Below are 27,702 nucleotides of genomic sequence, written 5' to 3'. Positions count from 1 at the left end.
AAGACAAATTTCAGCCATGTAACATGCACATTTTCTGTCGACTGGTCAAACTCGTTCGGTCCACCGACCACGTCTTCGGTCGACCAGTCGAATTCGTTCGGTCGACCGACCAAAATAGGGTTTCAGACCCTGTAATCCAATAGGCTGTCCCGAACTTCACTTTTGTCTTCTTGCCAAGAACGCAATGCTCACAGAATTCTATCTTTTCACTCTTGGCTCCCTTCAATATCCCCTGCTTGCACAAAGCCTGCAGTGACTTTTTACCTGTGTGTCCCAACCTATAGTTCTAAAGTTTGCTCGTGTCTGCCTCTGAAATAACTGAAGCTACCTGGCCAATCTCAGTGCTTCCTTTCAGATAATACAAATTCCTACTGCGGACTCCCTTCATCACCACCAAAGATCCCTTAGTAACATTTACTACACCGTTCTTAAAGGTCACCTTTGAAATTACCCTCGAGGGGGTGAATTGGGTAATGTGACAATAGATGTGCAATTAAAATTTATCAATGCAATACATCAACCAAATTAAATGTAAAAACAATAAATAGAGAAAGAGTTTAGAGAATAGTTAGCCAATAGTGACACGCGATATGCTCACGAGGTTCGGTCCTCCGACCTATGTCCCCGACCATCTCTCTCGATGGTAACCTCACTATCACACATGGTTTGAAAGCCGGAACTTCTTCACAATGATGTCCTCTTGAGATCTTACAATCCATACAAGTGATCTCCTCGAGATCAATGTCACCACACAATCACAATGGAAAAAGAAAAAACTCTCACAACAATCCTATGACAAGGATCAAGTGAAGAACAAGTAAAGTTCAAGGGTTGTGGAGTGTGGATGTGAGAAAAACAAAGACTTAAACACAATTGTGGATTAAGAATTGAAAGTTTGAGCTTAAGAACACCTAGAAAACCAAACTTAAGATTTTTCTCTTGCTGAATTGATTACTGAAGTTATGAGGGTGGTTGGGTATTTATAGAAGCCCAAACCATAGCCCAAATCCCAAACAAGTACAAAAATCCCAAAATTTTAGCTCAGCCAAAAACTAGCCATTACAGTGTTATAAGTCGACTTGCTATAGTACATAAGTCAACTTATAAACTACATGTTACAAGCTATACAACACATATAAGTCGACTTGCTGGCGATCATAAGTCGACTTATCATATATAAATTAACTCGTTGGATTTATAAGTCGACTCAGCAGGTGTTTTCTACAAATTCCAGCACAGATCATAAGTCAACTTATCTCAGGCATAAGTTGACTTATAAACGTACACAGACACTGTGCATGTATAAAATTTGAGTTTTTGAGAGCCTTTAAATTAGCAGATAAAATCTAAAAAATATGAAGCTTTAGGAAATATTTACAAACATGATTTTGAACATGTTAGAAAAAGAATTTTTGAAAGATCATTTCCTAATTGTAAAAACTACTCATTTTTAAATTAGTTCATAAAAAATGTTTTTGTGAAAGTGTGTATGTGAACCCAATGAGCTTTAAATGTTATCAACTCAATAACTTGTCTACATCAAGCACTAGAGAGAAAGAAAAAGATGCAAATATCTCACATATATGAATATAATTCTTTGGTCTTGATATTTGCTCATATTTAGATGAAGCTTCTCGTTTGAATTGTGTTCTTGAAAGCTTTGCTTCACCACATTGCCTCCACCTCCATGGATATCATCGTCGTAACTCTTTGTTCCATCCAATCCTCTAATTTTAACACTAACTTTCTTAATAAATTGTAATCTACACAATATAACTCAACAAGCAATTAGCACCAATAATGGTATTTGTAAATCATCATCAAAATAAGAGAACTAATAACCTTGAATCCCTTCGCCTCCAAAGCTCCAACAGAAAATAAGATTCTTCTTCAACTAAGGAACGAATCTCACTTCATTCAATTCGTGAACAACTCCATCGTGCATCCGGATTCTGACGGTACCTATCCCACAAATGCCACATGATTGATCATTTCCCATGACTACCACGCCCCCATCGAGTCTCTCGAACGATGCAAACCAATCTCGTCGGAGAGTCACATGATAAGTAGCACCAGAATCTAGCATCCAATCAGATGTATCCATATGGTTCACCTCTGGAGTAATCAATAGAGAAAATCACGAATCATCAGAATCATCACCTTTAGTGACGTTCATCTCATTGGCCTTCGGACCCTTCTTCTTGCTATTCTCATTCTCTTTGAGTTTCGGACAATCTCTCTTCCAATGTCCTTATTCTTTGCAGAACGCACACTGGTTCTTCGCTAATTGGTGGTGACCTTTTGACTTTGACCTGTCTCTATTTCCACCTCTTGGATATAGACTTCTTCCTCTCGTTGACAAGGCCTCTCCTGAAGTGCTAGATCGGGAAGTCTCTTTGTCCTTCCTCCTCAAATCATAATTCGTCAATGCATTAGTCACTTCACTGTAGGTGATGAAAGATCTACCATTCAACAAAGTGAGCATGAAGGTATCATACTCCTCATCGGGTAAGGAGCCTAACAAAATAATTGCCTAGTACTCGTCCGTTATCTTCTCATCCACGTTCGTCAAGTCCGACAATAACTTTGTATAGTTGTTCACATGAGCCACAAGTGAGGTGCCCTTGGACATCTGGAATCTGAATAATCTTGTCACGTCCCGCTTCCCAAAATACCAGGGAATCGGAGCGTGAACAAGCCCGCGACGTATTAGACTGAGGAGAGATATACACTATCTTTTTCTTTTCTTTTCTCCTCAATCCAATACGCTAAGCGTCTGGAAATAATACAATGCAAAGGCACAGGTCCCCGATCACAATCAGCAAGAATATAATGAACAACATAGAATAAAATAATACATATCACAACTGAATATTCATCCCAGACATAATATTCGGGTCAACATGCCCTTATACAAAACTATCTGAATGAAATACTGGAGAATATAAAAATACAATGAACAAAAGGGAATGAAAGTGCTACAAAACAAACTGAAAGGAATGACTAAGCTTCGGCTTCTTCTTCTGCTACGTCTGCAAGGACAAAAAAACGTGCAACTGGAAATCCAACAAAATCAACATACAAATTCACTACTAAAACACGATAGACATAAAGCATCCAAAATCGATCAGGTAACGAGATCATGCAGCTAGCGATCAGTCTAATCATCCAAATCACAAGATCATACAATAGATGGAATTAATACTTAAAAATCTACAATTTGAGACGTAGTACGTCGAGCGAAATAATCCAAACAAGGAAACCCTCATGTATATACCATATGTCTTAATTTGTAGATAATTAAATATTAATCCCGATCTATGTATGAAAAGAAAATAACTGGCCATCCTATCACAACTCACTGGTCCACATCTCACATAGAGTCAACACTCATATCACCGGATAACTGACTGTTCACAAATCCTCTACGTGCACCCAATACGCCGTTACACTGGATCGGTCAGAGGGCTACAAGCAATCCGACTCCGGCCTGGTTCGAACTCAAGCAAGAATCAGGTGAATATCAAGCTCACGGACCAAAGTGGCTACACCGGCTCCACTTTGACCCAACAAACCAACCCCAAGCTACACTGGATCATGGGGAGGCCTGGAAGATACATCAACAGTCTTATCCGATCACATGAACATGGACTTTCCCATCCCAACTCTCTTGTATTTTCTAAATCAACCATAATCTCTATTAACTCGGGTTCACCACCTAAACTCAATCAACACACTCACACATGTCACTAAGTTTGTTCATGACGCACGAGGTCACTTAGATCATGAACTGCTAGGGTGTTCTCAAAACACAATAGCAACCAATAAGTACAACCAATCATGTGCAACGATATCATGGCATATCACATAATTAAAACGAAAATCACACATTCAAAAAATAATCCTTTAAATTAATAATTATAATTTCTTTACTCTCAAAATAAATTCTTCTTTAAAATTTATAAATTCTCCAAAATGATTCGCTTATCAAATACAATTCGTTTCACTTTATCATCATTACTCCGAAAATACGTATTTATCACATCAACTATGATTTAATATCAATTATATTCATTCAAACCCAGTAGATTAAATAGTTCACAATGATAACTATGCCAAATTAATTAGTTGCTTGAGCAATAGAGGAATTCTTAGCCTCGGTCATTGTTTCGGAACGAAATCGACAGAGACCGTTGGCGCGCGGGTCGGAGAGTGGCGCGGTCAGGCGGCGGGCGTGGAGGCGAGCGCTGAGGGAGGCGGCCGGCGTGGTGCGGTGGTTTCGCTTTGGAGAGGAGGAGAAGAGAGAGGAGAGGAAGTGTTGGGGCGGGCTGGTGTTTCAGTGACATGAGAGAGAGGAGAGAGGGTATCATGGGTATATATATATATATATATATTATATAGGGTTAGGGTTAGGGAATTTAACTAAAAATAATTAAAATAAATATTTTTGGGTACTTAAAATTTAAACTAATTACATAATAATTATCTACACTTAAAAACGTACATGTTGTGCTATTACAACAGTTGATACGAAATAGTCGAAAAATACCCATATTGTATAATTAAACGAAAATAATTAATAAATAAAATATAATTACTTACATTTAAAATCCAATAATTAGGGGATAATTATATACACAGTAAAACGTACTCGTTATACTACTACGACAGATAATATGTAACAATAAAAATAATACAACAATTTATTCAAATAATACGTAATTAATAATACAACATATTATATGAAAATATACGTAATAATAAAAAATAATACAACGTATTATTCAAAATGACATGTAATAATACCGATAACACAACAGATTAATTCCAGAAATTTCTACCACCCAAAATTAATTTATAAATATTAATATCATTTAAATAAGTATAAAATCATATTTTTAATCATAGGAAATCCTAGAAAATCAAAAAATACAAATACTCTTTTTGAAAATAATAATTAAATATTTTAAAATACCAGAAAATTATTTTAACTAGCATCGAAAATCCATGGTCCTTACATTCTACCCCCTTAAAACAAATTTCGCCCTCGAAATTAAAATAAAAGTGATGCACTTATATGCATCATTCAAGATAAATAAAGAGAGCTACATCATCAAAAGTTATAACTAATCAGCTAAGTAATACGGTTCAAAATAGTATTGTAAAAATAGTATAAACTATCACAAGAAGTGTGAAGTGCATAAAAGACAATCATAGTCATATCAAATCATAACATATCTGACATAATAATCCAAAAGAACAAAACTAAATTTATGCACATATAGGCATCATAAACGTAATGATATCTAACACCATAAAAATGTAGAAAGCACTAAAATAAAATTCACCATAATAGATACATAGTAATTTATATAACATATACATGATCACAAATCAAACGATATTAACATATTTAAGTAAAATAACATAATAGTAACCATCAAACAAATCATGAAATAATATAATAATTTGCAGATTAATACAAAGAATATCATGTAATTATGTATTCATAATATTTACACAACGAACACAATATCAAAATATCCCAATAACCATTATATCATTATACCCATTAGAATAACCAAATATGATACAAAAACTATAAAACCAATATACATAAAGAATAAACATAATACAACATATGAACTGCCATGTAATAATATCCCAAAACAATAATCAATTATGGACATAATCAGTTAACTAAAACAGTAATACAGAGACTTGTGTATATAAAAATTAATAAATACATCAATTGAAATAATTAATGAATAAGTAATAAAATACAATATTAAAGTAAAATATACACAACCTAACAAAAGAAAAACAACTAATAACCACAACAAAATATCTACAATGTGCAAAATCTATAACTAAGTTGTATAAACTTATAACACTCATTTCACATACTAAAATAAACTACGAAACTACTGGAAATAACTATGTTAACCAATAAACAATACAACCCAATAACACAAATAACTAATAAATTAATAAAATTAAAGATAATACAAAAAGACATACAAGAAAGACTTATAACTTGATAATAACCAAACTGTAATGATAACAAAACGCGTATATGGAAAATAAAACGTGACCAAAATTATGTGGTAACATACACAACAGACATGTATAAATAAATGTACAATACGTAGAATTAATAAAATAAATGCAACAAAAATAAAAATAATTACACTATAACATGACCACAAACAAAAATTATAATAAAAACATAATAATTACTGAATCACAATGAGTATAGCAATACACAAATTAAGAAGTGAAAAGAAAAAAAATAAGTAAGAATACACTCCATAAATATAAGACACACCAACTACAAAAATATTACGACTAAATACGTAACCAAAATATAATATGTAAAAATACAAAAATCAAAGCTAAACAAACATACACACCGTAACAACCTTTAATAACATTATACACAAACTATAAAGTCATAACCACACACTCACACCGAAAAAATAATAACTCCTATTCAAGAAAAATATAAGAATAAAACAATATTGATAAATTATGATCTACGAAAAACACAAAAATAAGAGAGACGAAACAGAAGAGTAACACGATGTAAAATAACACAAGTCAAAATAATGAAATAACAATCTAAAAAAAAAAACATAATTGAAGGACTCAATGTATTCAAACAAGTAATGAACAATTTGACAACATAAAACTCAAAATAATTTAACACGTACAAAAATCATAGAATATACTGAAACGTAAATACTTACTAACAATACTGACACTCACAAACATACTACTAGCTAAAGAAGTATAGTATATAAAACAAATACTATGAAAGGTAACATAGGTATATGGGCAAATGAAAACATAAGAATATAATAAAAACACTAATATATTGTATATAAACATACAATGAATGATTGATGAACATGTGAATATAAACACCGATAATACATGAAATAGAACACGATTAAACACAATTGATACTAAAATCATGAATGATTATAAATCAATAAGATAACATTGTAAATATAATAATCTACATGAATACATTATAATGAAAAGAGAATAGTAATTATAAAGAATGAAAAGTAAAACATAATTCAAGTAACGAAAATAATGAATGAGGAATGAACAACAAACAACGACACAATAAAAAAGTAAAACATAATTCAAGTAACGAAAATAATGAATGAGGAATGAACAACAAACAACGACACAATAAAGACATAAAAATCTAAGAATTACCATAAAATAAATACTAAAAAAATAACACGTGTATACAATGTATATTGTCACAATGATAAAATAATACATATCGAAAATGAAGCAAACAACGACAAATATGCAACTACACTATAAACAAACCATGAATAAATACTTTACATACTCACAAATGCTATTTAGAAAAATCTTTTATATTAGGAATAAAAGATTATAACCAATGGTACGAGATAATGTAACAAAACTATATAATTAGTAACCTAATCCAAACCTAACAATATGAATAATTGTTTGAATATCAAAATAAAAATACATTGCTCTTAGAAATAACAAAACCAATACGAACATAATAAAATAATCTAACAAGGCAAAACTTACTGATAAAAACTATATACTGAGAATGTAAATGATAAGAATATATTGTATATGTAGAATATTAAAATCATGAATTTATTAAAGTATATCATGAAATACGAACGATATATAATAATCTAAACATAAGTAATTAATAGATAATATGACAGAAAAACACACACATACACAAGTTTAGATATGCAAAAATATATTTAAACACAAGAAAATAATCTGAATATCAGATATGCTATGTGATGTATATGTGGAGTCTAGAGCAATGCAAAACACTTAATGACATGGTTTAAACAATTGAAATATATAAGTAATTATATATATTTTCATTAATAAAAATATACAATATAACACTGTGTGTGATACATAAAATAATATAATAAATAATACAAAAATCAATTCACTTAAACGATACATAAGTCAAAATCAAAGAAAATATAGTTGTAAAATAATAACATATAAAATAATAACAGACACGAGGATAGAGGAGTTATACAAAGAGAGGATAATCACGAAGCGATGAGACAAGAACGATGGAAAACTCCGGAGTCAAAGAGTGATAAGATAGGGACGAAACGAACCCTATCAAGAAAATAGGATAATGGCTCAAGAATAGTCTCGTAGATGAAATATGATATGTATCTAAATTGTCAACTATATTCTTACTAGTGAGGACTCGGGGCCGTGATCGGAACCGTGACCTGCATGGGCCACCACTAAAACCTGTCACGCCCTGCTTCCCAAAATACCAGGGAATCGGAGCGTGAACAAGCCCGCGACGTATTGGACTGAGGAGAGATATACACTATCTTTTTCTTTTCTTTTCTCCTCATTCCAATACGCTAAGCGTCTGGAAATAATACAATGCAAAGGCACAGGTCCCCGATCACAATCAGCAAGAATATAATGAACAACATAGAATAAAATAATACATATCACAACTGAATATTCATCCCAGACATAATATTCGGGTCAACATGCCCTTATACAAAACTATCTGAATGAAATACTGGAGAATATAAAAATACAATGAACAAAAGGGAATGAAAGTGCTACAAAACAAACTGAAAGGAATGACTAAGCTTCAGCTTCTTCTTCTGCTACGTCTGCATCCTGCTGAGAATCCTCTGGCTCCTGATGATCTCCCAGCTGAACATGTTCTTCCTCTAAGTCTGACGTACACCAGAGAAAACAGGTGTACGTCAGGTGCATGGCGCACGGCAAGACCCGACCCCACAAAGAAAATAGAACAAACGGAAATCCAAAGCGAGAAATGATACGATAACAGAAATGACAAAAAAACGTGCAACTGGAAATCCAACAAAATCAACATACAAATTCACTACTAAAACACGATAGACATAAAGCATCCAAAATCGATCAGGTAACGAGATCATGCAGCTAGCGATCAGTCTAATCATCCAAATCACAAGATCATACAATAGATGGAATTAATACTTAAAAATCTACAATTCGAGACGTAGTACGTCGAGCGAAATATTCCAAACAAGGAAACCCTCATGTATATATCATATGTCTCAATTTGTAGATAATTAAATATTAATCCCGATCTATGTATGAAAAGAAAACAACTGGCCATCCTATCACAACTCACTGGTCCACATCTCACATAGAGTCAACACTCATATCACCGGATAACTGACTGTTCACAAATCCTCTACGTGCACCCAATACGCCGCTACACTGGATCGGTCAGAGGGCTACACACAATCTGATTCCAGCCTGGTTCGAACTCAAGCAAGAATCAGGTGAATATCAAGCTCACGGACCAAAGTGGCTACACCGGCTCCACTTTGACCCAACAAACCAACCCCAAGCTACACTGGATCATGGGGAGGCCTGGAAGATACATCAACAGCCTTATCCGATCACATGAACATGGACTTTCCCATCCCAACTCTCTTGTATTTTCTAAATCAACCATAATCTCTATTAACTCGGGTTCACCACCTAAACTCAATCAACAAACTCACACATGTCACTAAGTTTGTTCATGACGCACGACGGTCACTAAGTCATGAACCTGCGCTAGGCGGGTCTCAAACACAATAGCAACCAATTAAGTACAAACCAATCATGTGCAACGATATCATGGATATCACATAATTAAAACGGAAATCAACACAATTCAAAAATAATCCTTTATTAAATAATAAATTTCTTTATCTCAAAATAAACTTTTAAATATATAAATTTCCAAAATGATTCTTGGTTATCAAAATCAAATTCTTTACTTTATTCATCATTATTCCGAAGAATTTACTATTATCACATAACTATGATCTAAATCAATATTATATCATCAAACCCACGTAGGATAAATAGTTCACAATATACCTATGCCAAATAATTCGGTATTCTGAGCAAGCAGGCAATCTTGCCTCGGGTATTCGTCGAACGACAGTCGGACGAGACGTTGGGCGGCGCGGGGTCGGACAGGTGGGCGGTCAGGCGGCAGAGGCGATGGAGGTGAGACGCTCGGAGCAGGCGGCCTGGCGGTGTTGGGTGGTTATCGTAGAGAGGGGAGAAGATAGAGCAGAGAAAGTGTGGGGCGGCTGTTTCGTGAAAAGAAGGAGAGAGAGAGAGGGTTTATTATGATTATATATATATATTATATAGGGTTAGTGTTAGGGAATTTAACCAAAAATAATTAAAATAAATATTTTTGGGTACTTAAAATTTAAACTAATTACATAATAATTATCTACAATTAAAAACATACATGTTGTGCTATTACAACAGTTGATACGAAATAGTCGAAAAATACCCATATTATACAATTAAACGGAAATAATTAATAAATAAAATATAATTACTTACATTTAAAATCCAATAATTAGGGGATAATTATATACACAGTAAAACATACTCGTTATACTACTACGACAGATAATATGTAACAATAAAAATAATACAACAATTTATTCAAATAATACGTAATTAATAATACAACGTATTATATGAAAATATACGTAATAATAAAAAATAATACAACGTATTATTCAAAATGACATGTAATAATACCGATAACACAACAGATTAATTTCAGAAATTTCTACCGCACAAAATTAATTTATAAATATTAATATCATTTAAATAAGTATAAAATCATATTTTTAATCATAGGAAATCCTAGAAAATCAAAAAATATAAATACTCTTTTTAAAAATAATAATTAAATATTTTAAAATACCAGAAAATTATTTTAACTAGCATCGAAAATCCATGGTCCTTACAAATCTTCGCAGCAAGTGCAAACGATTCTCAACACTCTTCGTAATGTACTTGTTGTTAAGAATATCTCATATCTTTATCATAGATGTCACACCAATCACATCGTATTTCAGCTCTTGTTCCAAACAAGACCTGATCACCCCACAAACATTCCTATTCATATTGTCCCATACCGCCTTATCATATTTCGGTAGCCTATCATGAACCATGATAGTCTCTTTTACATTTTGAGCATTAAGAGTGTCTTGTACGTCGCTCATCCACAAACCAAAATTAATTTTACCGTCATACCTACACTAATCTTAGTATTTTGAAGTCTAACCAGAATTGTATTCATCATTGTCTTGCTGCTTTTACCAATTTCTTCTCCTATGCTTACAAACTCTAAATTGTAAAAAAAGATTTAAACTTTGATAGAATTGAGAAATTATCCAACTGAACCCTAGATATGATTCTAACACGATCTCCTAATCACACAAAGAAATCGAGATCCTAATGACAACTCCGCAACGCTATCTCCACCGAAGCCTAGAACTCTAAGAACCAAACTTCAAACAACGAATCTTCCTCCACCCAATGCAAAACCCTAGATCTGAAATCCTAGAGCTCTGATACCAATTGTTGCGCACCGTGTGGAAGAGTGCTCGATAACCAAATGAGTTTGGGACCGATGAGAGAAGAAAACCAAACCAAATACGAGTGCAATTCACCAAAATACGACACAAATCAAACCCAATACATAGATTTACATGGTTCGGCAATTACCTACGTCCACGGGGAGAGGATGATGAGATTTCACTATATGGAGGAAAAATACAACGGGTTACAACTCACAAAATCACTCAAATATAACACTAACCAAAGCACTTAACTCTCTCACAATATCTCCCTCTCAAAGTGCTCAAAAGACTGCTAATTCTCTCCTTAAGAAACTCTAAAAACGTGTTTGTATTTATATAAAACACCCAATCCAAAACCAACAAGGAAAACCAAATCTAGCCCATAACTGCTTCGCGGTCGACCGGACATAGGCCTGCAGTCGCCCGGCTAGAAAGACAAATTTTAGCCCTGTAACATGCACGTTTTAGGTTTACTGGTCAAACTCGTTCTGTTGACCGACTACGTCTTCGGTCGACCGACCAGAACAGGGTTTCAGACCCTGTAATCCAACAGGCTGTCGGTCGACCGGGCCTATGCCGTCGGTCGACCGACCCGAGGGATTTCCTGTACTCGTGTTTTTGCACGATTTTCTCAAATCCTTCGCCATTTTCTACACTTAGTTCAAAAAACACCATCATTTCCAAATGCATGTGTTTTGTTTGGTACAAAACACCATGAAAATAAGTAAAATGCTATGGTATCCAAATGGAGCCTAACTAATTTGATAGGATGGGAAAAATATGGAAGTAGATGCATTTTTCTACTTTAATTTCTCTTCAGGTAAATTTTGATTAATTATCAATTCTTTGATGTTTTTTGGTCTGAAATTGCTCTCGACCATTTGTTTAATTATCATTATTGGTATGAATTACTGTGATTCATTCAAATTGAGAAACTAGTTAGAAGATAACATATGATTTCTTCACCTCTTTTCATAATGCATAATTCAAAAACTCGGTAACATGACAGTATCAGGCCTCCAAACTAAATTCGTATAAAAAAATTTCCAAAATAATTAATTTAAAAAGAACGTGCAATTTAAGGAGAGATTAAATTGTATGCTTCTGAAGATTTCCTTGTAGCACAACACTCCATCGTGCATTACACAACAAATATATCCAACTCTACGGTTCTCGCGTACAGCTACTTGCATTGCACAACAAATAGGTTCGGCTCTATGGTTTTTGCATACAGCTACTTGCTACTTGATAGCTTCTTTTGCTGCTGAGATCATGCTTAGCTTTTGGTCGGTGAATCTTTTCTCTGCTTTGCTTTCTTTTACTTTGCTATTTTGTTGCTGAGATCATGCTTAGCTTTTGGTTGGGGTGAATCTTTTCTCTGCGTTGCTTTCTTTAACTTTGCTAACCAAGCACTAGACCACTAACTTGCCTGTGATTTTCCCTCACCTAAAGCCTTTTCTACGTTAAAGTCCATCAAGAAAGCAGATTCTCCCTCTTATTATCCCCCACTCTTCAATTCCCAATGGTTAGTTTGGAAAGAAGATCCCCCGTGGAGGACCCTCTACAGAAAATCATACACGTATAAAGAAGATCGTGTGTACTACTATCAATTTAAATCAGTGTAACTAGTATATAGTAGGGAGTTTTTTTTCCACATGAAAACAGCCTTTAAAATAGGTCGAATCCATGAAAATCACATTTCAATTTTTTTTAATGTAAACCACTTATAAGTGGATTTAATTTTCAATCAACTATATTTTGTCAAACTCTGCTCAACCTACTACCACCTAAATTATACAAACTATCCACATTAATTACGCGTGTAGCTCAAAAACATGTGCAATTAAAAAGGGTAATTTTGGATATTAATAGAGAATAAATTGACAAAAAGCGGTTGACTGAAAACTAAATTCACTGTGACAGGAAAAAAAGAAAGGGAAGAAGTCATGTACAATATTGTAGTCAATATTAATTATCACAATTATAATATAAAATATCTATCAATGCAATCAAACTATTTCATCAATGCAACCAAACTGTTTATCAATAAGAAACAATCCATATGTACAATCACCAACTTTAAAATCCGTACTAAAAACATTTATCACAATCTCGTTTTTGAGCTAGGGTATAGATTTTGTATAAAGGGCTCGCTATTATATTTTCAAAAGATGGCCTGTAAAAGCTAATGACTAGTCACTCCCACAATAGAAAAGAGAAGAAGACACCATCATCCCTAAAATCCACCTCCTTTTGTTTTCTCCCCATTGTTTTATGCCTCAAATGACCTGTCCATCACGTGCTTTTCTAGAATATATCCCATATCTTAGTTCTAGCTTTGTACATATTTATGTATGTTATTTACTTGGGAGTAGGGGAGGAGAGGCCTCGTGAGTTCTAGCCTATTACTAGATTTGATTGAGGAATAATGAGAGTGAGAGAGATGAAGAAGGAAAGTTGGGTGTTTGGAATGAAGTTTGATCCAAGATCTTTTCGCCATTGATCTTGTTTTCAGTCCCATATATATTTTAAAAAAAAGATACCGGGGTAAGTTTTATTCCAATATTTTAGGGCCAGATCTCGGACCAGGCTTCATTCTTCACACCTTACTTTTTATTGCAAATTGAGAACCACAGGTGAGATCCTCATCATTAGTTCTCTCTCAACTTTGATGCTTTCTATGCATTCTTCTCAAATCATTGAGCAATAATAGCATGTGTTCGTTTTTTCCTTGGAACACCATGCAAAAATGATTGCTTGTATTTTCTTGTTTTAATGTATCCTCAGAAAGGGTGAGATCCTCATCATACCTGAAAATTCCATTTTATAGTTTGTTTTTGCATAGTTTAATTAGAATCCAGTCTTTGATCCATTTTTATATTGGTAAGTGATGTTCTCGTTTCTTCATGTGAATAAAATACAGCGTGATAAAAGAGTACATTTCAGGATAAAAAAGAAATAATATTCTTGATGCTTATTTGGTACGTACCACATGTTAATGGATTCCGATCCTCCTTTATCAGGTCGTTGATTAGTCTAGTAGTTGTTTGTGATTCTTTCTAAATCTAACACTCATCTCATACTTAATTTTTTATCCTATGTTTTTTTTTCTTTCTTTCCTTATGTTAGAATTAATACTGTATGTTCTTTTTTTATTAAATATATGTGGACAAAATGACTATCTCCCCTTTAAAGTATTGTTGAAGTTTCAGCTTGCTCCCTAAGTATCAATTTGCCTATTTTTCTCATTATACTATAAGTCTTTAACAAATGTGGTCCTTTCGTTAAACAACCGTTAAATACTTAAGGAGGGTAATGTGGCATATCAATTTCTAGGATTTTTTTTTTATCGAAATTCATAAAAAAAACTCAAAAAGTATCAAAAACAATAAATGACACCTTGAAAATTAAAAAGTATAAAAAACACCCCAAAAATTGTAAACAACCCCTTAAAAATTTGAAACTTAAAAAAATACAAAATTTACACAAAACACCCTAAAATTTTAAATCACAAGACACCCCAAAATTTTTAGATATTACTAATAGCCCATGGAAATCTGAAAAATGCAATATCGTAAAAGTTAAAAATTTATAAATACACCATTAGTGGTCCAAAAATTACAAAAAACCCTAAAAATCTAAAATTTTCTGATAGCCTTTGAAATTATTTAGGGCTTGTTGATAATTTTTAGATTTTAGGGGTTTTTTTTGTAATATTCAAAATTACATGATGTGTTTGTAAATTTTGAATTTTTAGGGATCATTTTTAAATTTTCATATATTCAGAAAACTATTGCATATATTCAGAAAACTATATGTAAATTTTGGATTTCAAGGTAATTTTTGTAATTTCAATTTTAGGGGTACTTTTTGCAAATTTTAAAAATGTTAGTGATCATTGATAATTTTCATATTTTATGGGCCTATTTATAACTTTTTAAAATTTCAAAGTGTTTTTGTAATTTTTGAGTTTTGTTTCAATTTTTTTGTAAATTTCAAACTTTATAGGGGGTTGTTTACAATTTTTAAAATTTTGTTTAAGTGTTTAACAGTTTTTTGACAAAAGGGCCACATTGGACAAAGAAACATAGTACGAGGAGGAAAATAGGCAAATTGATGCTTTAGGGCACAATTTTAGACTTCAACAATATTTTAAGGGTGGTTAGTCATTTTGTCCAATATATATTGAAGATACTATGCATATACAATATTTGTTTATACATATAGAAGATGATGTGTATATGTTTCTCAAGTAGTATTCAAGGGATAAAGTGGTTGGTTCTTTTTGAAAAGAAAAGGGGGACAAAATCTTACACCATTTCATTAATTAGTTAAAAGCCAATGAAACATTTTTCTTAATACTGAGTTTTAGTGGTACATCTCAAAAAGTCATCATTGGTGTTACGCAAATAAATCATATGAGGAGCACATAAATGTAGAGCAAGACTCCTATCAACTTAAGTTGATGTCCACCAAAGTTTGTAGCCACACATTTATTAATATAAAACACTTTATTATATAATACAACGATCCCTAGACAATATGAGTGGTTAAAAATTTTGATAGACACACTATTCCCTATCCACTTAAATTGAGACAAGTTTTCACCCATAAATATATACTGAATAATTTACGGCTTTACATTTTTAGCGAACAATGAAGTACGTCACATGACCACATCAACTCTAGACGATGCTCCCCGACACGAGTTTTCTCGTCTCTCAAGCTCTCTTCACATCAATTGAGAAAGATTTCCACATTTGTTCTCTTTCTCCCCCCCCCCCCCCCTCCCTCACATTTGGATTTTTAATGGGGTCCACGATAAGCCCATGGGGGCATCGTCTTTTCTCCATCAGTCCTCAGTTTGAAATGAAACGCAATGTACAAAGATTGGACCTCTCTTTATTTGACCATTCATCTGTCGCACGTAGAAAGTGATAAACGTTAGCTAAATCCACAGAGAACAATTTTCTAATAATCCATGAAGAAAATATAATAAGAATAATTTTATTGATGACAAGTTATCTACTCATAAAAGTTACAATCTTTTTTCTTAAAAAGAAAAATAGAGCCTACTCCAAATAGAAATAAAATCCCAACAAAATATAAAATTTTCACCTAAAAGACTTCCTATAATAGAGGAAACAAATCAATCCATATCGAATCAAAATTTAATTTATTTCATAATCTAAATCGATTCCAATTTTATTACTAAAACAAAAACTTGATGCGGCATAAACATGTACCAAAAAGGTTGTTTTTGGTTGCAAGTGCACAACCGTGTCAAGTTATAGTATTTAAGATATCGATCCCACGAGGAAGGTGTTTTGTAGGAGAAAATATAAAATTGGTTCTTATGTTGTGTGCGTGACAAATAAGATTGATGAGTAAATGTGATTATGGAGAGATAATGAGAGTGAAAGTGATAGTGTGTGAAACGGCGCAAAATTTAAGTGAGAGTGGATGTGACAAAGAATGAGTGTGATCAATAAGGCATTAAAATCTAACTACAAAATAAATTATAAAAATCTAAATTATAAAATAAATTGCAAAAAGAAAATAAATCTACTCTATAAGCATGAAAATAAATCTAATCTATGAGCATGAAATAAATCTAAGGCAAGAGGGTTCTAGCCTCTTGGCTATTTAATAAGAAAATAAAATCTAACTACAAGCATAGAAATAAATCTAAACTAATAAGCAATAAAAGAGAAAAAGAAAAGAAATGCACACCTTCAAATAATTCTCCATCTTCATCTTCATCTTCATCATCCAACAAAGAGAAGAAGAGAAAAATTTAAAGTGGTGAAAAAATTATTATTATTAATTGCAACTAAAGTTACAATTTTGGAAGGCCTTCTCAATTAAGAGTAGCCCTCCTCTCCAAAAGGAGTTACAAAAATTTTTACACCCTTAACCCCTCACTCTCTACCCCTATTTATAGTAATCTTCAATGAATATGAGCCATTGGATTTGTCTTGAGCCCCAAGCAACAATCTCCACCTTTGAATTTGCTTTTTGTTCTTCTCTAGCCTAACATAAGAGGCCCATTTACATATGATTTTCAAAGTTGAAAACTTAAATTTTGCAGCACAGTCTTTGGCCCATTGGAACTTCCCTTGATTTTTAAAATCCGAAATGAAGAGCTGCAACAACCTTTGTTCGGTCCTCATGTGATTTAAGTCCGGTCATATGGATTTCATTGATTTTCAAAATTAATTCAGAAGCCCACATTCTGCAGCAGTCCATCAATGAAACCGGCCCATGGAAGTTCCCATTTGATTTTAAAAATAGAAAATGAAAATCCGGTTTCTATTTGATCAAAAAGCCAAGGCTAAGTCAACCGGCCCAATGAAGAGTTCAGCTCCACTTGTGTTAAAATCCAAGTCCGGTCCATCTTGAAATCTCTGCAGCAATTCATTCCACTTCATTTACAAGACCGGCCCACTTTCATTTTCAAAACAATGTTAAGTCCGGTCTCTCATTTCATCTTTGCATCCAAGTCCAATTCATTCCAACTCTTTGCATCCATGTCCAATTCATTCCAACTCTTTGGTGTAATCATTTTTATTTTTGATGGGCTTTGGGCCTTCAAGCTCACTTGAGAATAAAGAGGAGGAGCTGCCATGAGCTTTTAAAATTCAAATATTTTATTTGGCTTCTTGAATTTCTCTTATTTCTTCATTTACTCAAGGGCTTTTGTTGAGAGATGGGATTTTGGGATTTATTCTTCATTAACCTGCAATTAAAGATAAAAGCAATTATTAGTGATATATTTATTCATCTAAAATAGATAATGAGGGTATAAAATTGTAATAAAATATGATTATCAAATACCCCTACACCTAAACTTTTGCTAGTCCTCTAGCAAAGAAAAAAAAATCCTAACTCACTTTCGCAGGAATCGCGGTTGTATTTAGCGCATACAACAAGCCTTTAAACCTCTAGATTACCCTAGTGGATGAGTTGTAGTCTCGTGAGGGTTTGCAGAGAATATACCCACAAAATTCAGCCTACTTGCCAAATTTAAAAAAAGTCAGTAAATAACTAAATTCACTTGATAACTTTTAGATAATCTAATTGGAGCCAGTTATCACTCAAGAAAACATTTTTATATATAACTCTAAGGTATATTTTTAAGAAAATCTTCTCATTGTAGCAATACAAAATCAAGCGAGACTTAGAAATTTAATTTAAAAGTTTTGAAAAGAACATGCTAACTCTTTGTTTTAAATAATTTTCAAGTTGCTTGATTTAAAATATTTTCCAAGACCATATATACAACTATAAAACATTTATTAGTTTTTTTTAATTTAAATTTTTTTAAACTCTTTCTTTCTTGGTGATTTTTTCTACTTTAACGGGCTTTCTAAGTGACCTTTTAACGAGTTTTGGGCCAATGGATCCCAACCCAAATGGGCTTAGGTCATTAAGTATGGAAATACTCATTGGGCTTAATTACTCGGTCAGCTTAGGCTTTATAAGATAGAATCACCTTGAATTCAAGAGTTTTTTTTCTTTCTTTTTGGTGCCCATTTTTTGCACTCTTCTTTTGTAATTTTTTTTTGTATATTTTGAAAATATGTAAATCAAGACACTTTGAAAAAAAATTTATTTTTAACTCTAAGTTAAGCATGCAAAAATTTCATTATTTTAAATAAAAATCCAAGTTAAGGCTTAAGTAAAGTATACTACTTTGAAAATTATTTCTTAAGAAATTTATTTAGAGTTATCATAAAAAGTAAACTTAAGTAAATAACCAACTAGGGATTAGAAAATTTCAAATTTATCAAATAAATTAATTATTACATAACTCCATCAATTTGGCAAGTGACGATATTTTTATAATAATTTTTTTAAAAGAAAAAGGGGGGAAAATGTAACTAAAAATGTAAAATAAAGAGAAAAATAACTAATTCCCACCCCCACACCTAAATTTTGCATTGTCCTCAATGCAAATTCTATGATGCATAAAGTAAAGCAGATAAGAAGTGAAGCACTTACATTTGATCGGCTGATAAAAATCTACAATTACCTTTGGTCTGAGGAGGATGAAATCAAAAATTTATTTTTATTTTCTTTTATTTTTTTTTTGAAAACTGAACAAGAAACTCTCACATGAGAGAAGAATAATTTTTTTTATTATTCTGAAATAAACAAAATAAACAATGTAGAATGAAATATTCAACATGAAGAGTTCCTGTTCTACATTGAATCCTACCTTACTGTTGAAAATTCTTCCCCGGATTTTAAACAAATTCAGAGTGATATAATCAATGATGTGAATTTCCAAGCATTTCGGGGTGTTCAGTAATTCTTACAACAAAGTAAGGTAGGTATTATTGGTGTCATGCATTTTGCATTTCTTAATAAACTTAGACTCTTGTACTGTGAAGTTTTATTTTCTAACAACCAATTCTTCTGTGAAGTTCTGAAAATTTGGTTGTTGATTATTCTTCAAGAATCTAAGTTCATCAAGAAAGAGTTCTTCAAAATTTAATTCAAAGCAGCAAATGTTTAACACAGTTTTATTATTCTCAAGGACCTGATCTGCTTCTTCTAAAAACTCTAACTCTTCATCAAAAATTTTCTCAAAACTTAAATCACACTCTTCTTCTTCTTCTTCTTCTTCTGATCTTTCCTGAATGTAGTTTATTTCTAGAGGCTGATTATTTGGTTGGTCCCCTGGATTAAAAATGTTGAGATCAGCAGTCAAATTCCCAAAGGACAGCTTCATTTGACCAGTTCTACAGTTGATGAGAGCATTAGAAGTGGCTAAGAACGGTCGTCCTAAGATGACAGGTGTCTGTCCTTTGGGATTGGAAACAGGCTGTGTTTCCAAGACTACAAAATCTACTGGAAAAATAAAATCTCCAACCTTAATCAGAACATCCTCTAACTCACCCATAGGGACCTTGACAGATCTATCAGCCAACTGTAAGGTGCATTTGGTTGGGTTCAGTACACCTAGACCCAATTGCTGATAGACTGAATATGGAAGCAAATTGACACTGGCCCCTAAGTCTAAAAGCGCCTTATCAATGTGAGTATTACCAATGATACATGAAATGATGGGGGAACCTGGATCTTTACGTTTCAAAGGTATGGGATTTGATAGCATTTCACTGATATTGGCGGCTAAAAAGACTTTCTTTGGAACATTTATTCTCCTCTTCTTAGTGCACAATTCTTTTAAAAATTTAGCATAAGATGGAATTTGTTCAATTACATCTAAGAGAGGAATATTGACCTTAACCTGCTTGAATGTTTCTAGGATCTTCTCCTCCTGAGGAGAGTGTTTCCTAGACCTGAGTCTATCTGGAAAGGGAGCAACCGGTCTAAATCTATCAAAAGCAGGCTCAGGTTCGGGTTCAGGTTCTTGGTCATCTGAGGGGAGTGATTGTTGAATAGATTCATCAGAAGGAGAAGGAGAAGGAATTTGTACAGGATCAAGAGTTTGACTTGGAGGAGTTCTCACTTGATTATCGACCTGTCTACCTGACCGAAGTGAATGGATTGCATTCACTTGAGCTTCATAGGATGAACTGCATCCTGTGTTATTAGGGTTGACCACGGGTTGACTTGGAAATTTTCCTTTCTCTCTTTCACTCACGGCACTAGCTAGTTGACTAAGTTGAGATTCTAATCTAGCTATAGCTTGAGTGTTGGAGTTGAGCATTTGTCCAGTTGATTACATGAAGGAATTCAGCGTGCTAAACGTTTGAGTCAACATATTCGTGGTTTGAGTAGAGGCCTTAATTATGGCTTCTAAACCCCTTTCCAAGAGTTTGAGTCAACATATTCGTGGTTTGAGTAGAGGCCTTAATTATGGCTTCTAAACCCCTTTCCAAGACATTGATATGTTTATCCTGATCTGGATTGTGAGGAGTCTGAATTACAGCTTGATGAAGAGGAGACTGATTTTGATACGGCAGATTGGGTTGTTGAAATTGTGAATGAGAATTGAATGGAACTGTGTTTCCCCTAGGAAAATGTTGGGTCGAAGCGGGAGTGAAGTTTTGAGTTCCGGGAGAATTTCCTTGATTCCATGCAAAGTTGGGATGATTTCTCCAACCTGGATTGTAGGTTGGAGAAAATGGATCATTTCTAGGGTGCTGGAATGCAGCGTTCATCTGTTCTATTGCGTTGTTATTTCCTAGGAGAGGGCATTCCTCTGAAACGTGGGTAGGAGACTGATAATTATGACATCTTGAGGCATAAACATGATTGATTTGAGCTGGAGCTCGTTCCTTAATTTCTAAAGCTTCTAACCTTCGCAGAATCGTCGCCATTTTTGCTTCAGAAGCAATGTTTGACTCCAAGGAAAAACCAGTAGACTTAGATTGGGGAACTGATGAAACCCTATCATCACAGTGTTCCCATTGTATTGTTTTTTCAGAAAGACTCTCTAAAAACTCCCAAGCTTCATCAGCGTTTTTCCTCATAAAATCCCCGTGGCACATTGATTCTAAGGAAGTTTTTGCAGAATAATCTAATCCCTCATAAATTATTTGGCACAATCGCCATTTTTCTAAACCGTGATGAGGACATTGGATGAGAAGATCTTTAAATCGGTCAAAATACTTCCAAAAATGTTCTCCTGGGATAATTTTAAAGTTTTGAATGCTGTTCCTAAGCTTTACCGTTTTATGAATAGGGAAAAATTTCTTAAGAAAAACGGTGATAAATTCATCCCAAGTTGAGATGGAATTTGTTGGTAAGCTGTACAGCCATTTTTTAGCTTTATCCTTAAGAGCAAATGTAATAAATCTAAGCTTAACCGCATCTTCATTTAATTCTCTCATTTTAATCATAATACACACTTCCTCAAATTCCAAAATAAAAATATATGCGTCTTCATTATCAAGGAATTTGGGAAGCATGTTTATGTATTGCGGTCTAAGCTCAAAATTTATTGCGGTCTAAGCATATTATTTTTGAAAATTTGCCAAATATGGATACTGTTGATGGAATTTCAAGAATATGTCAAATTGGTTGGCTACGTCACCTCGAAATAGGCAATTTACATATATAATATGTCACAATCTGCCTTTCGTACGGGGACATATGACCGACTCTTTGCGAGCTAGTCAATAATGCATTTGTATCCGCATTTAGCTCTTGATAGTCCCGCTCCTCCATGAATTTGTCCGTTATTTATCCTACATCATCATCTGACAATTGTGAACTCATTGTTCATGGAGTTGAAATTACTCATTAATCACATATAAATGATAATCATTTTTAGGGTTTTTTTCGTTTTTAGTTCCTCCAACTTTTCACATTTTGCCATTAGTCCCTCCGACCATTGAATTTCTGTTAGTTCCCAAATCATGTAAGCTGTTTGAAATAAGCAAAAGCAATGAGAAATGTTCCAAATAAAATAGAAAAGAGTACATACAAAATAAGGAACCTAGCTCTTTACCCACAATAGAAGGTGACCGCCATATTCAAACCCAAACCAAGGGGTCAGCCCATTCTTAAATCTCAAGGCAACTAGTTATAAGCTTTTATATAAATCCCAAGCTTCGTTTTCAACTTCGCTCATCAAATTCTCTACAGTCCTTCAAAACTTCACAATATTCCTGTGATGGATTCAATGGCTAGAGCAACACCGCGTTCTTATGAGGATTTTATTCCCTCCTCGCATTGGATTAGAGAAGAAGGATCCGATACGCTCGTAATTGAGCTCCCGGGTGAGTGATTTCTCTATGGCTCATGTGTATTATTTTGGTTAATTGCGTATGGACCCATGTAGGATCGTTATTTTGAAGTTACTACCCCTTTAGAAGTTTCATTTTCGACAGATAGACCCCTCGAGTTAAATTTTATTTCTTTTTATACCCCAGGTGAATTTGTGACAGCTGTTTCCTCTCTGGGGGAAATTAGCGAGAGTCTATCTGAGGCAAAGAGTCTAAAAGATTAATTCAAAAGATTTCATCCAAGGTTTATTTGTCAAAATGAAACTAGAAAGCAGCAGTTCAGAAACATATATACACGAAGTCTTAAAACTCTGTTAGTTATTCAACTTGCATAAAAATAGTCATAAGATTTCTAATTTTTAAGTAGTACTGTTTTTATACGTAAGAAACTTATTGGAAAATTACTTGCAATAATTTGATTAGTGGAAATCTTAAACTATGTTGAATAATTTTTTAATCTTATTTCGGTTACATTACTACAATTTCTCTTAATGCATCCAACCTATCTCTTCTATTGTACATACATGCAGATGCAAATATTAAAATACATGCATGCATGTGTTGATCAGCCTGTTAAAACTATTTTGCACCCCTGACGCTGACTCAACAGGATTCAAGAAGGAGCACCTAAAAGTCCAGCTCGACAACCACACCAATCTCCGCACCAGCGGCCAGCGCCCTCTCACCGGAAACCAATGGCTACGCTTCCGAGGGGAATTCCAAATACCCGACAAGTACAACACGGGCAAAGCCCGTGCCAAGTTCGAGAACGGACTCCTTACCGTTAACCTCCCAAAACTCATCACTGAACCTGAAACAATAACACAAGCTCCTGCGGGATCTCATGAGCGCGATTCTGCAGAAGGAGAAAATGGGCAGGGTGTAAGCGGAAAAGGTGAGGTCGGGATTAAGGTGAAGAGGAGGTGGTTGTTTGTAAATTGTGCAGTGGCTGCTTTGGTTATTGTTGGGGTGGGGAGTTTCGTGGTTTATAATTTCAGGAAGAGGGGTTGGGAGCTGATAGAGTACTTCGATCAGTATTAGGTTGTGATTGGGATTTGGGAGGGAGAGTGTGTAATTTGAAGATTGTTGTGGTCGTGTGTGCATTTGTAAATTATGAGAATATTGCATGAGTAAAAATGGAAAGAAATAACTGTGCTTACGTTTTGTTCAAATTCACTTCATCATGGATTGCTTGAAAATATATAACATTTTATTTCCGAGACCTTAATTTATGGCTGTTAGAAGGAAGAGAGGATGAACGAGAATATAAATAAATATAATAAAAGCAGCCTTTTCTCACATAATCTGTTCTCATCAACGAGATAACAACAAAAGGGCCAACTAAGAGGAACTACAAATAAAATTAAAAATTAAAAATAAGAATAAAAGAAAAGAAAATAATGAACAACAGTAAAAAGCGATATTATTTTATTAAGAAGAAACTACTCAAAATTTATGCAAGAAAACACAATATACTGAAAATAATCACCTAATAGTGGATAGAGTTCCTCTCCTATAGTCTTTCTTCTAACTGTAGTCCTATCTTGTTCTTCATTGATGCTACTTAAATCTCAGAAAGGGTTATGCTTTAGGGCCTGTCCAAAATAACCGCCGGCCTGGCCGGCCCGGCCCGGAAATCCGGGCCAGGCTGGTGTCCGGTCCGGGTTGCCTCAGCCGACGCTCGGCCGCGCAGCCCGGGCCCGGAGCTCGGCCCGGCCATAATGGTCACAGTGATGACCGTGTGTGTCAAAACCGCCGGGCCGGGCCGGGTGACACGGCCGGGCCGGCCCGGCCCGGTCCGACCACAAGCGGTCACCAGTGGTGACCGTTGTGACAAAATGGCCGGGCCGGGCCAACCAGGCGGGCGGAGCCGGGTCCACATTCCGGGCCGGGCAGCTCGCACGCGAGCCCGGCTCGGCCATAACCGTCACACGTGGTGACCGTTGTGTCAAAACGGCCGGGCCGGGCCGGGGCGCCGGCCCGGCCACAACGGCCAAAAACGCCGCCGTTTGACAGCCGTTTTTCCCCCAAAAACAGTCAAAAAACGGCGATATTTTGTGAGTTAAAAATTTGTCAAATTGGCCTACGGGGCTGGCTTCTATCATAATAGAGGGGCGGTTTTCTCATTTGTTTTCTCACACCAAAAAATCATCTCTTTCTCTTATACTCTTATACTCTCTTTATACTCTTATACTACTCATATTCATATACTGGTTCTAATCCTTTCATCAAATGCGCTTCGCCGATCTGCATTATGCAAAGAGCCAAACCTATCTCCCGATCCTGAAATGAGTACCTCCCTACTATTAAGTCCTCCTACTGGCGTCATCCTAACCGAAGTTTTAATCCCGAATCCGGGGCGACGCAATCTGCACACAAGAGGCCCTAAAAAAGCGCAAGATTCCGCGATGGTGGAATTTTACCGGAGAGACGAGCACAAGGATCGAACACGGTTAGGATCCTCATCGCAGAGGCTAAGTGCTGCATTGTCGGCGCAAATTTTTAGCTTATCATAGAGCGCCACCAACCACCTCAAACGTCATTTAGAATAACACAACCAAAGGCCAGACTCTAAGTGATATCCGACAATCTAATGATTTCTCAATCCTCCTCTTCTGGCTAGTCTCGGTAGTTGGAACTATGACGGCTGGCTAGAGCCAGAAATGCGTAATCAGGTATTATTCATTCTTAAAAACCTTCCTTAAATTATAGAAGAGATAATCTGAAAGATATGTTTAGGAATCGGTTTTTATCCGCATTTAAAATTTTCTCGTCAAACTCGTGTAAACGTGCATATTTAAAATATTATCTATCATGCGAACAAGAAAAAATAATTTCTTATTTTTAAAATTTAAACTGCTAAATTGTCTTAACTTCTGAATATTTTTGGACATCTAGAGCACACAACTAGGATATTGATGATCACTAACACATTTGGATTGATGAAATGACGGTAAATTTTAAAAGAGTATGTTTCTTTTATTACAAATAGAACAGTCAATACTGGTGCTAATGCTTCGCAAATTTAATAATTGAAAGAACTTTTTTAGAATTTGAATTTTTATTTTATTTTTTTTACTATCTAATATGAATTTGCTTTATATAACAAGTGTAGCTGATATTTATCAGATCATCTTTATCATTGCCATGTCATGGTGAATCTTTTTCATATTGGTGCATCTGCTCATATGTTTAAATTTAATATTGTTCAAGTGCATTACTGAAATTAACCCATGATAGAAAAGGTTAGAACAGTTACGTTACATGGCATAGTGGCTTCTGACAAAGACTTAAAAGAGTCGCGAAATGTTTGTAAACAGAAAAATGTATAAGCCCTAGACTAATTCCAAAAGAGTTGACCACTAGCCGTGGAATTCCACATACTGGCAATGTTAAGCTGTACAATAGAATATAAAGACATTATAACTGATTTATAAAACTATTATGCTTAGTTCTAGTTCTGGTAGGCGGACTTATGGAATACACTGAAGATGAATGGCAAATTACTAGTGTAATTTAAATAAAATGTTTATAAGTTCTTTATGATGCTACAATGTTATTATCTGCTGCTGTTATTGATCCAACGCATTACTTTAGCTGCTGTTACAAATTTAAATATTCAAATTTTTTTCGGAATTATCGTATGACGCTACTCTTGGACCTGATGATTTTTGAAATGAGAGCAAATTTAATGAAGTACTTTAGGCGCTATTCATCATATTTTTTGGTTTTGGGGTTCTTATTGATCCATCTTGAAAGCATATTGGCCTTCGAAAGTGATTTGTTACAATCCTTGTATGGTAACTCAGCGTTAAGACTTAGATGATGAACCACCCTTACTGCCTACTACTCATCATTTAGTTATTAGAAATTTTTCAAACTCTTATAATGAGAGTATGCCAGCTAGACATAGGTAACTACACAACGAGTCCTAAACAGCTTCGCGTTTCTTCGAGCTCATCCCGAGTAAAGTGTAATTTGATAGGTTGCATGGTAGCCTGAGCTGACTGCTTGGATCTGGACTTGATCGTCATCATCGCGAGGTTCTGAAATAGATGAATATTTTTTTGCTTCTTTAGATTAGATGTCAACGCAAATGCTTTAAGATATTTTTGCAATGTGTGAAAGTATAGGATCAGTTTCATATCCTTATACTTTACCACCATGGTTCGTGACTTATAACAGAGCTGCGTTTCGACCGGTAGCTCGGAATCCGCCTTCAGCACAGCAGTCGGTTTGATCGCGATCACCAGGACATGCTTGGATCCGCGTATATCTGTACAATAGCGGTGATGTGGCTTATAAGATTGGTGGAGCGTACGAGAAGCGAACGCCAAGATCATCGATGGTAATCGTTGGAATAAAGATAAATTTGAAGATTGGGACTAGCAGATAGATATAAATTGAATAGATTGTAGTTTTTATACCTTAGGCTTAAAATTTGTAAAGAATTATTTTGGAATAATACAAACATCGATAGCTGATCATAGGTTGAGTACGGTGCCCAACCTGAGTGCCGATTTACTTACTCTATGTGATGCTGCATCTAATTC

At 34.5% G+C, this 27,702-nt stretch overlaps 1 protein-coding gene across 1 annotated transcript; it reads left to right on the top strand.

Moving 5' to 3' along the window:
* Positions 23,010-24,299, top strand: LOC109849941 (inactive protein RESTRICTED TEV MOVEMENT 2-like). Its single transcript, XM_020419835.1, has 2 exons — positions 23,010-23,143; positions 23,760-24,299. The coding sequence occupies exons 1-2, from the start codon at positions 23,038-23,040 to the stop codon at positions 24,188-24,190; spliced, it is 537 nt and encodes a 178-aa protein (XP_020275424.1). The 5' UTR covers positions 23,010-23,037; the 3' UTR covers positions 24,191-24,299.

Source organism: Asparagus officinalis, chromosome 7 (assembly GCF_001876935.1).
Source record: "Asparagus officinalis chromosome 7, Aspof.V1, whole genome shotgun sequence".
Lineage (NCBI taxonomy): Eukaryota > Viridiplantae > Streptophyta > Magnoliopsida > Asparagales > Asparagaceae > Asparagus > Asparagus officinalis.
Note: the sequence above shows the minus strand (reverse complement) of the source record. Positions and strands in the feature narration are given on the sequence as shown.

Excerpts from the sequence above, each read along its gene's own strand:
- LOC109849941 (XM_020419835.1), top strand. The coding sequence starts at position 23,038 with ATGGATTCAATGGCTAGAGCAACACCGCGTTCTTATGAGGATTTTATT. Across the intron at positions 23,144-23,759 it reads GCTCGTAATTGAGCTCCCGG|GATTCAAGAAGGAGCACCTA; the intron begins GTGAGTGATTTC and ends CTGACTCAACAG.